A 13,555-nucleotide genomic window follows, 5' to 3' on the forward strand; every position below is an offset into this window, starting at 1 on the left:
AAAAATCATCAATAGATTCTCAGGAAGTATAGCATATTTTAAATATGTATAATAAATTTAATGTAAAAACATTATTGTTTAACTAAATAAGACCTTGTCATATATAAAGCACTAGATCTTTATTATGTATTTATATACTAAACTTTTAGCAATTAATTGGTATATAACAGAAGAATTAGTTCTTCATTCTTGCATTCTTAACTGGAAGAGGCAAGTGTAATTTATGTTCTTCTTATATTTCAGAACAAAGTAGAAGAGATGACTTAGAAGCTTTAGGTCATATGTTCATGTATTTTCTTAGAGGCAGTCTTCCTTGGCAAGGTTTAAAGGTAAACATTTTTATGTTTCCTTATTGAATTTTAGAAATTGTTAATATATTACAATCCAGTCTTCCAAGTATTTAATTTTAAAATTACCACTTTCTCAAGATTTTTTTCTTCCCCTGTTTTAGGCTGACACATTAAAAGAGAGGTATCAGAAAATTGGAGATACAAAACGAGCCACACCCATAGAAGTGTTATGTGAAAATTTTCCAGGTAATGAATAATGCCACATTGAACCATATACTCATACACAGAAGACCAGACTGTTAATCATTGTTTAAGTGTATAAATACCTTTTTTCATGTTTTAAAAAAATGAACTAAAAATATTATTTAAAAGATGTCAGCATTTGATGCACAGACCACAGGGTCAGTTTCCATATTTGCTTTGTTAGGATGGTATTAGAAGAAGAAAATCCCATCTTTAGTAATGCTGACCAATACCAGCTGAAGTAATATTTTCTTAAATAAAATACTTTTAAGAAGTTAAAATATTTGGAAGGGGGGTTGGGGGAAGCGTGGAGAGAGAGAAACCAAAGGACTTGTATGCATGCATATAAGCATAACCCATGGACACAGTCAGTAGGGGCGGTGAGGGCATGTGTGGGGGGCGGGGGAAGGCGAGTAGGGGGAGGTCAATGAAGGAAAAAGGATTCATATGTAATACTTTAAACAATAAAGAATTAAAAAATATTTGCTAAGAAATACCAACTATAAAGTTTCAGTGTAATGTTAGTCATTTGAGTCTCATTGTTCAACTCAACGTAGGTATATGTTTTCTGATTTAGTCCATTTTTCAAAGTACAGTAAAACCTTACTACCTTTATTACCTTTAGGCTAATTTTATATTAAGGAGCTTTATGAAAATAGTTTAGCTTTCATGTAGATTTATGGCAACTCAAACCAACAGAAACTTACTTAAGATTTCTAAATCAATTAAGAAATAAGAATAAAAAAGAAATAAGAATAATGTGTTGCTAATGTATTCAAATACCTGCTGAGATATGTGCAATAACATTGAGAAAACAGAACCAAACTTGAAGATAGAAGGCTGAATTCAATCTCACTTTGATATTCACAACTTTGCCTGTACAATGCTGACATTATTATTCTAATAATATCAGCAGTATAATCTCTGGTAGCTCTTTCCCAAGTTTGCTATTTTATTCATTGTCAGCAAACTTTATATGTTTTTCTTTTTAAATCTAAAACTAGAGGGTTAAAAAAAATATTCGTTGCTAGTACTAGCAGTTTAGGTGTAGGCAGATTGACTGTAAGTTAAGAAGCCTATATAAATTTCTGCAAGAAAAATGAAATGGTGGTGCCAAAGTAAATTAACCAGATAATTAGCTAGAAAGTGGACTAGTGAGCTTCACCATGTGATCAAGGTCTCTGGGTGCCACTTTCACTGCCCATTGAGCTTAGCGTGATCCTGTTCTTATTGGCTACCAGGAATGAATTAAATCAGAAAAGCAACTAGGTGCAACCTACTATCTCTTACTACAGTGATTTTTTTGTGCTTCCATGGTGAAACATGGTTTTGCTTACCATTTTGCCTATTGATTTTTATGTCTTTTTCATCCTGAAGAGCATGACCTTTTAAAAATGTACAAATCTCTAATACATTTTAGAATTTTAACGGAATGCATGATTGTTAATTATATGACCAGAAATTAAAAGAAGAATTAAGCAGCTTCTGTGTTATATTTTGAGGATTATTTTGCTAGGTCAGTTGGTTCAAATACTGCTTATAAACAAGGTTAGGAATTTTCTCCCTTTAAAAAAAAAGTCATTGTAATTAAATTTATAAAAATTTAAATTGAATATAGAATTTTATTTTTTGTTTTTGTAATACTGTATGCTTTTTACACACTTAAATAATTTTATTAACGAGTATGTAGATAAGTATATTCAAAATAATTTTTATTTCCTTTCTAGAAGAAATGGCAACATATCTTCGTTATGTAAGAAGGCTAGATTTTTTTGAAAAACCAGACTATGACTACCTAAGAAAGCTTTTTACTGACTTGTTTGATCGAAAGGGATATCTGTTTGATTATGAATATGACTGGATGGGTAAACAGTTGGTGAGTTTCTCCACTATATAATAAAATATTTTATTGTTTTTTTTCCTTCAAGTGAAAAGAGTTGAAAACAAATACGTTTGAAAAAGGGTTCATTTTATTTCCTTTTTAGGGATAGTTTAGGTAACAAAATACTAATATATTATCCTTTGAATTTTATAAATACCCTACATTTGGACTCTGCTTTTTTGAGTGATTTTTCAAACTTTTCATCCCTGATTTAATTCTTAGTGTCAGATATCCTATTTTTGGTCTAATATTCTAGTGATTACTTTAAATGATCAGCTAGCTAGTTTTGTTTTCTGTTTACTTTAGCCATCTTTTAAAATCTTTGTAATTTAAAAATGCTTTAATTATTCTAGCAGTTCTAAGTTATCTCTTGGAATAGATTGATACTTGGAGTAAGTTTTTAAAACTGTACCTAAGTTTTCATAACTTAAAAAAAATTATTTTAACTGTAGGATTGGTGCTTAGCACTTAAAGAGATGTCGTTATATTCTTTCTTTGAAGAGGCGATTTCTGAAAGATCAAATATTTATTCTCACTAATCTTTTTTTAATAAGTAAGAATGTTCTACAAAATTTTCTTTATTTGTGGCTCACTGTTAGCAAGTTTTTATCCATATTTGGAACCACTGACCTTTCAAGTTCAAGTATTTTTGAACAGTTGACTTACTAAGTGTTTAATGTATATTTTTCTTAAATGCAAAGTGATTTGAATATACATGTTATCTATGGTGGAAATCTAAATAAACTTTGATTAAAGATTTATATTTTGAATTGTACTTGAAAATTTTTTATAAGCCTCTTCTGAGTGACAGTATGCATTTTTATTAGTTTATTTAAAAAGTTGTTCCCTTAATTTTTTTATTCCCTTAAAAATAATTTATTCTGTTTATACATTAGCTTTGAAAATGAGAAACAATGAACAGATATACTTTCATATTTTTTAAAATATATATTTTATTGATTTTTACAGAGAGGAAGGGAGAGTGATAGAGAGTTAGAAACATTGATGAGAGAGAAACATCAATCAGCTGCCTCCTGCACACCCCCTAGTGGGGATGTGCCCGCAACCAAGGTACATGCCCTTTACCGGAATCAAACCTGGGACCTTTCAGTCCGCAGGCTGACGCTCTATCCTCTGAGCCAAACCAGTTAGAACTATATTTTTTTATATGAAAAAGTAATTTAAAAGAAATGACAGCATTAGAAGATCTTTTGTTGTTATACCAGTAAAAATAAATACTTGATAAAGCATTTAAATATTCTCAAAACATTTTAAAGAGTAGCTGTTGTCTTCGTTAGCTTTAATATATTTTGAGAATGATGTCTTTTAAGGCCTTACTTTCTTCCTTGAGTCTTTTAAACAGCTGAATGATATTAAGTAAAACTTCTGAAGTAGGTTGTATTTTGATGCTAATTGCTATTGTGTTGTAGCCTACTCCAGTGGGGGCAGTTCAGCAAGATCCTGCTCTATCATCAAACAGAGAAGCACATCAACACAGAGATAAGATGCAACAATCCAAAAATCAGGTTTGCTTCCCCTTTAGATAAAAATGTCTTAGTTTGCTTCTGTATTACCTTCTGACAGTTTATAAATGCATTTGGTGTTTTATCATGTCCAGGTGACTGCTGTGTGTGTGTGTGTGTGTGTGTGTGTGTGTGTGTGTGTATTTACATGTGTGTGTGAGTGTATATATACACATGTATATACATATTGAAAGAATGAAATGCATGTTTCTTCTTCAACAGATAAAATATTATATACACACATGCTAAGAATTAAAAATATATATTTCCCCTAATATTCACTGTTAATTTAATTATAAATTTATAATTTAGTGGTATAAATCAATATAATTTTGAGCAACATTTGACATTCTGTTAGAATAGAAGTATTTGGGCATCTTATTGGAATGAATTGTAATAGCAGTTGATCTTTCTGTCTATAGTCTAGTGTAATAAATTATTTACTAAGTTTCTAGTATTTGAAAGTTACTATTTTACATGTTGCAGAAATGCAGAAGTAAGTAAAACAATATAACCTATAAGAAATATTTTGTAATGAGTGGCTAAGATTTCACTCAGTCTCTGGAATCATTCATACCTGGATATGGTTTAACCCTGGGTAAATTACTTAATCTCTCAAAACCTCAGTTCTGTCATCGATAAAAGAGAAATAATGCATGTTAATTCCTAGCATATAGTAAGCCTTCAATAAATTTCAACTCTCATGCTTGGTGTTATTGTTAGCATGATTATTACAATAAATTCACAAATAACTACATTATAAAGCAGAATAAGTTCCATCGCATTAAGTATATTAATGAAGTGCCATGGAAGATCATTAGGAAATATAAAGGAACTATGTAAGAACTATAAAGATTTTAGGAGAATGTGGTTTTTGAGATGAACTTCAAGAATGAATGACATTTTCAAAGGCAGATAAAGGAATAAAAACACTCTAGAGAGAGTGAGCAGTATAAAATATGAAGCAAAAGTTTACAAATGTAGACTTTGAGGAACAGCAAGCAGTTCAGTTTGCTTGGAGCAGGGAGTAGGTTCAAGATAATGCATAGAAGATGGATTTTCTGAGTTAAGGTGATTGAGAGCTGTTGAAATTTTTGAGCAATGTTTTCACTTTCTCTTTTTTGTAAAAAGTTTTATTGGAGCCACCTTTAGCATAAGAAATTTTGTTATTTCTCTGAGTTAAAAAGTGTGTTTAGTATTTTCGATTGTAACCGTTTTTAGAGAAGGATAATGGTTTATCCTTTACATCTTTCATCCCATCAGAGTTCTAGTGAGGGTTAAACAAGAGATGAAAAATCAAAGGAAAAAACACAACTTGTTAAGAATCATCACAAAATAAAATGCTATTTTTAGGGGATATTTAACAGTATTCTTTAAAGTATAGCCAATTTAAAAAGTTCAGTTTTAGCCTTAGAAAAATTGGGACAATAAAGGGTCTTGCATGTGAATTAATTCAAAATATAAATTACAGCTTGTTGATAGCTTAAGTGCTCTGGTAGATGCTGTGTATAGAAAGAAATGGCTCAGAAGTCAAGACTCAGAGTTTGTATTTAATAAATCAGTTAATTTCTAAAATGTACTTTGGAAGAAAATTAATAATTCATATTCTCTGAATATTTCCACTTGAGCTGTTAGGTATTATAGTAAGTGAGGCTCTTCTTTTGTTGAATTAAATTTTAATTTAAATATTTTAGAGGTTGACTTTCAGACATGTCTTACTAGCTAGATTGTTAGCTCACTGAGGGTGGGAACCAGATGTTATTCATGTTGTCCTTGTTCAGCTAAATGTAGGGAGTCAGTGATTTTTTTCTTTCCTGGAAATCCTTTAATATAGCTTACATATTGAACTTGAAACCTGGATATGCAGACTGTCATTATAATAGAAGTTGTTTATCTAGAAAAAAATTCTTAGATATCTGTGAAGCAGTAAATAGTTTTAAGTTGTATGAGAAACACATAGTTCACAATCCCAAAAGAAGAAAAATTCATTCTTTAAATGGCTAAAACCTTTGCTATGTCCCAAGGTAAACAATTTGTAACCTAGAGTCAATGTTTGAAGTTTAGCGGATCCTATATTTTATAGAAAGTGTTGGGTGCATGTAAATGTTTATTCTACTATCTTCTTAAAGAGGTCCGTGACCCCCAAATGTTGCCTTTTGTCCCGAGGCAACGTTTAGATATTTGTCTCAACTTTAACATCATTTTCATTCTCCCATTCTGTTCAGATTTTTATCTCATCTAATTTATTTAATTAAGCTACACATCTGCTAAATTCTGCTGATGAGTTTGGAGGGTTTAATGAAAAGATATTATAAAATTATCATCATTATTTTATGATTATATACTTCATGCCACAAAGTATGTAATTTTGAACTGTGCAATTTAATTTAGGGAACTTAGTGCCTGAACTTTTATTCATTGTGTCTACTTGAATTTTAATATCTCTTCTCCTCCCAAAGGGTTTCTCTCACCACTGATATTCTTCAGCTCCCTATAAACTAAAGTGCTTGGCCCTCTATGGCAAGATTTTCTTGACTTTGAAAAAGAAAGTAAAGAGCACCAAAGGCTTTAGAACGTGACCTAATTGTGTTAAGGAGCTAGGTAGGGTTATTGGAGAAGCAGTAGGCTCTGAGTTTGAATCTTGCTGTACTCCTTGCTACCTCTGTGATTTAGGGAAGTGTTTCACATCTCAGCGTCTTCATCAGTAAAATAAGGATAATACTATTTATCTCAAACTGAGATAACATATATAAAGCACCTCATGCAGAACCAACATGTCATAGAAACTTAAAATATTGTATTTATTTCTCCCCCTTTTTTTTTTATTAGTGCTGTCCACATTTTCCTGAACACATAGACTCGAACCCTTCTAATTCTGCTAGTAGATTATTAGTCTGTAAGTTATTGCCATGCAAATTTGTCAAAATCATCTAAAAGCATCAAGAATTATCAGTCTATTTCAGGGAAATGTGTTCCTTAATTTGAACCAGATAAAAGAAGATTAAGGAAGCTTATGTAGGATTATTACTTTAAAAAATTGTCATATTCTCATAGTCTTCTATATAGCCCTTTTTACTTTTCAAAGAACTTCTCTGTTTTCTCATATTATCTACACAATCAGAAACAGGAGAGAAAAGTTTTCTAGAATATTAGGAACAACTATTTAAGTACTATTTTTTTCTTACCTTGCTAGAAGTTGTTCCTCATCAGAAAACTAATGAGAACCGCTACTATAGAAAATATAGTGAATGGTTTTTTAGGTCGCTCATGCTTAATTCGGTGTGCTTTCTTGGGCACATCATTTTTACCTCCCTGTTCTTTGTTAATTTCATTTATAAAGTTAGAGGGTGGAGTCTGTGACATCTAAATTCTTTTCACTTCTAAAATTCTATGGTTGTATTTTATTTTTATGGTTGATCATGACATAATTGTAGCAATTTAATTAAAATCTCTCCACATGCAGTATCATTGCATCTGTGACTCAGAATAGTAAGGGTATTTTAAAATTTCCTTTTATACGTTTGTTTTTCATATTATAAGGATGAGATGTTTAACATATTGGGTTTTTCTTCTTCCATCCATGCCACATGCATTAAATAAATGGCAGTCGGCAGACCACAGGGCAGCTTGGGACTCCCAGCAGGCAAATCCCCACCATTTGAGAGCTCACCTTGCAGCAGACAGACATGGTGGCTCGGTACAGGTATTTTCTGATTTTTGCATGAGTGATTATTTCCCAAATTTATACCACTAACCCTTTTTTGGAGCTCGTGGCATGATTTCATATCCTAATGAAAAACTTGTTGCTGAACTCTCCATAATTCTATTCCTTTGTATTTAACCAAAAAGCAAAATTAACATGATCTAGGAAGACCAACAGAGATACTGAGATTTTGCCTTTGTTTTTTTTTGTAAGTACATACTACAGGTTAAAAAAACAAACTGCATTACTTGAAATATGTGCTAAACTTGAGTTTTCAACAATAAGCTCAGTCTTTTTAAGTAGCTTTAAGTAATAGAACATTTTTTATCTTTTTCCTTTTATTGACATACCTCCTTCAAAATCTAGTTAACTAGATTTCTAATTTTTTTCATCCTAATATTCAGAATGTACTTGCTGATTAATTAGTCAAATAAACATGCCCCTAATTTTTTTTATAATGGTATATTTTGTTTGTGCTTGTAGAAAATATCAGATGGAGAAAATAATTTCAAGGACAAGTATTTATTAGATATTCTCCTCAATTTTCTGGATATTTATGAAAATTTAAAGCAGTCTCATTTTTTTTAATGTGTTTCCTTTCCCTTTTCTATAAACTTAGAGATAGCTACTATGTTCTGTCCTCTCATGCCCCCCAAGTTTTAGTCTTTTATGTGTATTATAGAAATGGGGAAAGATTACTGAGTCTCTTAGTTCTTTTAAAATGTTGGCTTAAGCTAATCTAACTGCTGGTTGAAAGTAATTGAGATCATAAATGTTATTTCAATCTATTTTAATATAGAACCTTTTAAAATTTTTTGAATTTTTTCCTCTACATACTTCCATTTGAAATACACACACACACACACACACACACACACACACACACATCCTACTGAATTTATGTGATGGACTATTCTTTCTTGATTTGAATTTAAAATTTAGTTCTTGATTAAATCGTATAAGTTCTCATGTTTTTCTCATCATTAAATTTTAGAGGTAATTTAAATTATATAATCAGTATTTTTATAGGACTTTATAATCTATGGAATTTTTAGTTACGTGTAATAGAAGTATTTGAGTAGTTCTATAAAACTTTAGAAAGAGGGACTCAGAGGCAAGGATGCCTGAATTGTAAAATTTTTAATGATCAATTCATATAATTGGAAAAGTTATTGAAAAATTTATATTTAATTTGCATAACACAAGCTAGGTTGTGTATGTACCTGTATACATTTGCATGTCTCTAAGTGTTGTATGTTATAGTAAGTGTCTTGCTGAATGCTCAGGGAAGTCTGCCACAGAGGGTGAATGAGTTTGATTATATTGGCTCATCTCTTCAGTAACTTATGTTCTATTTTTTCACATGTTTTCAAAGACATATTTGAACTCTGCTCATTTCTCATCATCTCTTTAAAACTGTTCTGCCTGTAGAGCCTACATCTGGCTTCATTCTAATATTGAATAAGTGATCAGTTTTACTTGCAGGAATTTTAGTAACATATAGGTAAAACCATAAATTTTACACTGTTTTCATTAACTTCCTCAATGTATTGAGTTGCTCTCAATGTGGCACCACTAAGGTGGTTCCAGTTGACATGCAAGATTAAACCTCTTGTTATTTTGACCTACAGAAAGATCCTCAGATATTCTTTATTACAGATGTGCTTTTCATAGAAACTGAATCATGGAGTCTAAATTTGAGCTCCTTGTCTTTCCAGAATTATCATATAAAGGGTGGGGTAAAAATAGGTTTACAGTTGTTCCTATGGAAAATAGTACAATAATTAATAAGTAATAAAACAAGAATAAACTGCATACTCACAACTGTAAACCTACCTTTGCTACACCCTGTGTAGTATGGATCAGACATAGCTTACCAAGTTGATCTCATTGTGGTTCAGAGCACAAGTTCTGGAGTCAGATTTGAGTTCAAATTCTGTGCCTTAGATTATTTTTAAAAAGTATTTAGCATAGAGGCAGGGGCTTAGGCAGTGCTAAAGAGTAGAATAATCTATTGCTTTTACAAATTTAGAAACTTGACTAGTATTTTTATTCATCTCTGGGAAGCAAAATGTAGAGGTACAGCCAAAAGAAAGCATTGTCAAATGCTGTCTCTTCAGTGAGACCATGCTAATTCACTGACCAGGGATACAGCTATATATCTAATAATTTTTTCCACTCAAGAGACTAAGAATACTATTCAGATATCTAAAAACTTTAATATGTATGAATCTGTTCTTGGCTTGTATGTGTTATGGAGAAGCTCCTAGAGGAATCAAATGTGTCCCTCTCTGCTCTCCTTAGAATCATGGGTAATTAATATGGCTGAAAAATTAGACCTGCCACTTTCAGTTTCTGTCCATTCATTATTTAACAAATATCTACATATAAATGTCTACTAGGGGCTAGGCACTGTGCTAGATTCTTTGAATAAAAGGAGGAATGACAGATATGTAGTGCCTGTCCCTGGAACTTTTAGTCAGTGGGGGAGGCTAATAAATAAGCATTGTGATAAGTGGAGAAAACTTGCCGGGGGGGAGAGAGAGAAATTGAAGAACTAAATAAAATTCAGTGAAGCTGGTGTATATTGAGAAAGGAGACTGAGAAGTAGGCAGGAGACAAGTCATGAAGGCTCCTAACAGGTCTTGTTATTTAATTTGGACTTTATTCTGAGGATATTGAGTAGCCATAGGAGAATTAGGGAACTAACTTGATTATATAGTGTTCTCTAAAGATTTCTTTTACTAGATTGAAGGGACACACATGTAAGGCAGGGACACAGCTATCAAGTCTGTAGCTGAGGGAAAACAAAGGGTGGTGGAGATGAGAAGAAATAAAAGCACATGAAAGATAATTAGAAGATAGCATGCAGTTGGATATGGAGGCTGGGGGAGAGGAAGGGCTCAGTTATCCCTTTTTGATATGTTTCTACCTGGCAAATCAGGATCTCCAAAATTAGGTTTGAAAAGGGTACAGCTGGCAGCAGATATTGCTAATCTCTAATTCCACTGTAGCACAACTCCACTGAGCTCAAAGCTAACTGAAAACCTGATCCTATAAAGCTGAGAGGTAATTGCAAGCAGAGGGAAGAAGACAAATATTAAGGACACTACCTCCTTTACATGGTATGATATACTTCCTGATTGTTTGGAACTCTGTAGTTGTACAGCCTTTGATTTGCATTTAAGGTAGTGTGACTCTGAGCATTAGGGGAAAAACTGAGATAATGGTGCCAGTGTGTTGGGCAGCCAGGCACTGTTGATGAAAAGAAAAGAATAACATGAATAAGCAGTTTGATATTTTAATCAGTATATCTTCAGAAACAAAAACAGGTGATGGTAAGAGCAAAATGTATCTTGAAATGGTAAGAAAACATATGTAGTTAAAAGTCAGAGGAGTACTAGATGTTTTATCTCAGTTCTTTATTATGCTAATTGTTAATAGTGAGCTTTCTAAATAAACTTCAAATAAACATTTTCAGTTTTCTCTATCAAATCTTCTGATCACTTGGTAATAACATGCTTACAAGAACTCAAATAGAATTAGGAAGATACTATAATAATTTGTATGAATTTATTATATTTGGAAAGTATATTAGTTGGCCTTTTCCATTCATTGACTACAAAGATACCATGTGTTATCTTTGATTATATCACAGTCTGTGAGAATGAGTTCTTTTGGAAATAGATTGATTGGGCAGACAGCCATTTAAGTGAATCATCATTTATCGCCCACACTTAGCTGCAGGCTGTTTCCCCACCCCCTTCCCTTAAACTCTGATGTTCTAATAGTAGCATCAGAGTTTAAGGGAAGTCTGGTTGCCTTTTTTTTTTTAAAAATCTCTTAAAATAAGAACTGCACTAAGTTTCTTATCAGAGTGGGAATATCAGAGAAAATTTGAGAACAAGAACAAAAAACCCTGTAAAATACCTGAATCATTTTTTCAAATGTCAAACCTCAAAGCTTCTGTCATTTTTATACAAACTTTCATTAAGGAAATCAGCCTGATGAACACTAATATTTTAGAGACTTATGTTCTAGTTTGAGTTAAAATTCTAGAAATGTCACTTAACTGGAATCATATTTTTGAATTTGGCTTATAAAAATAATTTGTATATATTTGTTTGATTGCTTGTTTTATTTAGGTTTCTAGGAATATGATGATACATTATCCTATACTAGAGGCCCAGTGCACAAAATTCAAGCACGGGTAGGGTCCCTAGGTCTGGCGGGCGATCAGGGCTGATCTGTGGGGCAACCGGCAGGGTGATGGGGGTCCCCCTGCTGGCACCTGCCTTGGCTGGCCTGGGGTCTGTGGGCTGGGGGCAGCTCTTGCGTTGAGCGCCTGTTCCCTGGTGTTCGGTGCTTGTCATAGTGACTGGTCATTTGCCATTTGGTCGATTTGCATATTAGGGTTTTATTATCTGATATAATAAATCTGATATAATAAATTTATATCTGATATAATAAAACCCTAATATGCAAATCGACCGAATGGCACAACGACCGGTGGAATGATCGGTTGCTATGACGCATACAGACGCTCAACGCAGGAGCTTCCCCCTGGTGTTCAGTGCACTCCCACATGGGGAGCACCACTCAGCCAGAAGCTGGGCTCATCAGTGGCAGTGGCGGGAGGAGCAGGCCTAAGCCATCAGTCAGACATTCTCTAAGGGCTCCCAGACTGCAAGAGGGTGCAGGCCAGACTGAGCGACCCCCCACTCTGAGTGCACGAATTTTGTGCACTGGGTATCTAGTTTATAATATTGTCTTTGTTTCTTTTTCATAAATCCATTTGCCAAAAGATCACTAGTTTTCTTAAGTGAAAACAATTTTGATGCTATGATACACTCACAAGTCACTGGTGTTATTTTATAGGACTTTGTTACCACATTGATTCTGTTCTGACCCTGGGATAGTGGCCTTCATTCAGGGGGTTAAGGTATCTGGGAAGCCCAAGAATATTTACATTAAAAAATTACATAAAGGAAGATGTTACTTCCTTTATGTCTGGTTCTGATTAGTCGGGTAAAATGGGATTTGAAACATTTCAGTAAAATATAGTTTATTAAAGTTAGGCATGACTTTGTGTGAACTGAAGCAAATCAGATTATATAATTACTAGAGGCCTGGTGCATGAATTCATGCACAGGTGGGCCCCAGCCAGCCCGCCCCGATGGGGGCCTATTTGGGCCGGACAGGTGAGGGGAGGGGACACAGGAGGTTGGCTTGCCGGTCCTGCCCCTAATCAGGGTTGGGGGGCCGATTGGAGGCAGGGCTTGCCTGGGGGAGGGGCCGCAGGCAATTGGCCGGCCAGCTGCGCCCCTGCTCAGGGTGGGGGGGCAATCAGGGGCAGGGCCAGCCAGGGGGAGGGGCTGTGGGCAGTTGTCCAGCCGGCCCTGCCCCTGGGTGGGGTGGGGGGGCGATCAGGGGTGGGGTTGGCTGGGTGGAGGAGCTGTGGGAGGTTGGGGGAGCCAATCAGGGCCCCCATCAGGCTGGTTGGCCACTGCAGTGTGCATCATAGTGACCAGCTCTTCTGTTGTTCTGGTCGTTCTGCTGTTCCGGTCACTTCGCTTTTATATATATAGATAGTACATATGTAGTTGCTGTTTGCTGGAAATTTAGAACACCTGAGTTTTAAGTGTTCAATTATGCTGCTTACTGGTAAAGTAAGGGAAGGCATGTTAGAAGAGCTATTTATAATTTGAGGTCGGGTCCCTCTAAGGCAGTGGTTCTCAACCTTGGCTTCACATTAGAATCACCTGGGAATCTTTTTAAAATCCTGATTTCTGGGCCTCATCCTCCAGAAATTCTGTTTCTTTGTTATGGGGTGGGGCCATGAGCGAAAGGAAGAAAATAAACCTGTTGAGTATTATGTTGAGGGGAAGAGCAATGGAAATTGTTTAGTGAACTG

The 13,555-nt window shown here is 34.1% G+C and overlaps 1 protein-coding gene across 17 annotated transcripts in view; it reads left to right on the top strand.

Moving 5' to 3' along the window:
- Positions 1–13,555, top strand: part of CSNK1G3 (casein kinase 1 gamma 3) — a 117,146-nt gene that overhangs the window by 86,521 nt on the left and 17,070 nt on the right. For 10 of the 17 annotated variants that reach the window (XM_036308118.1, XM_036308119.1, XM_036308117.1 and 7 more), the window contains 5 exons: positions 244–329; positions 452–536; positions 2,261–2,409; positions 3,846–3,941; positions 7,546–7,641. In XM_036308118.1, the coding sequence (XP_036164011.1) occupies positions 244–329; positions 452–536; positions 2,261–2,409; positions 3,846–3,941; positions 7,546–7,641 (512 nt within the window). Of the gene's footprint in view, positions 1–243; positions 330–451; positions 537–2,260; positions 2,410–3,845; positions 3,942–7,545; positions 7,642–10,655; positions 10,767–13,555 lie in introns of all 17 variants that reach the window. The other 7 variants (XR_004967393.1, XR_004967392.1, XM_036308122.1 and 4 more) reach the window with 5 other exon arrangements.

This window comes from Myotis myotis, unplaced genomic scaffold, assembly GCF_014108235.1.
Source record: "Myotis myotis isolate mMyoMyo1 unplaced genomic scaffold, mMyoMyo1.p scaffold_m19_p_5, whole genome shotgun sequence".
Taxonomy (NCBI): domain Eukaryota; kingdom Metazoa; phylum Chordata; class Mammalia; order Chiroptera; family Vespertilionidae; genus Myotis; species Myotis myotis.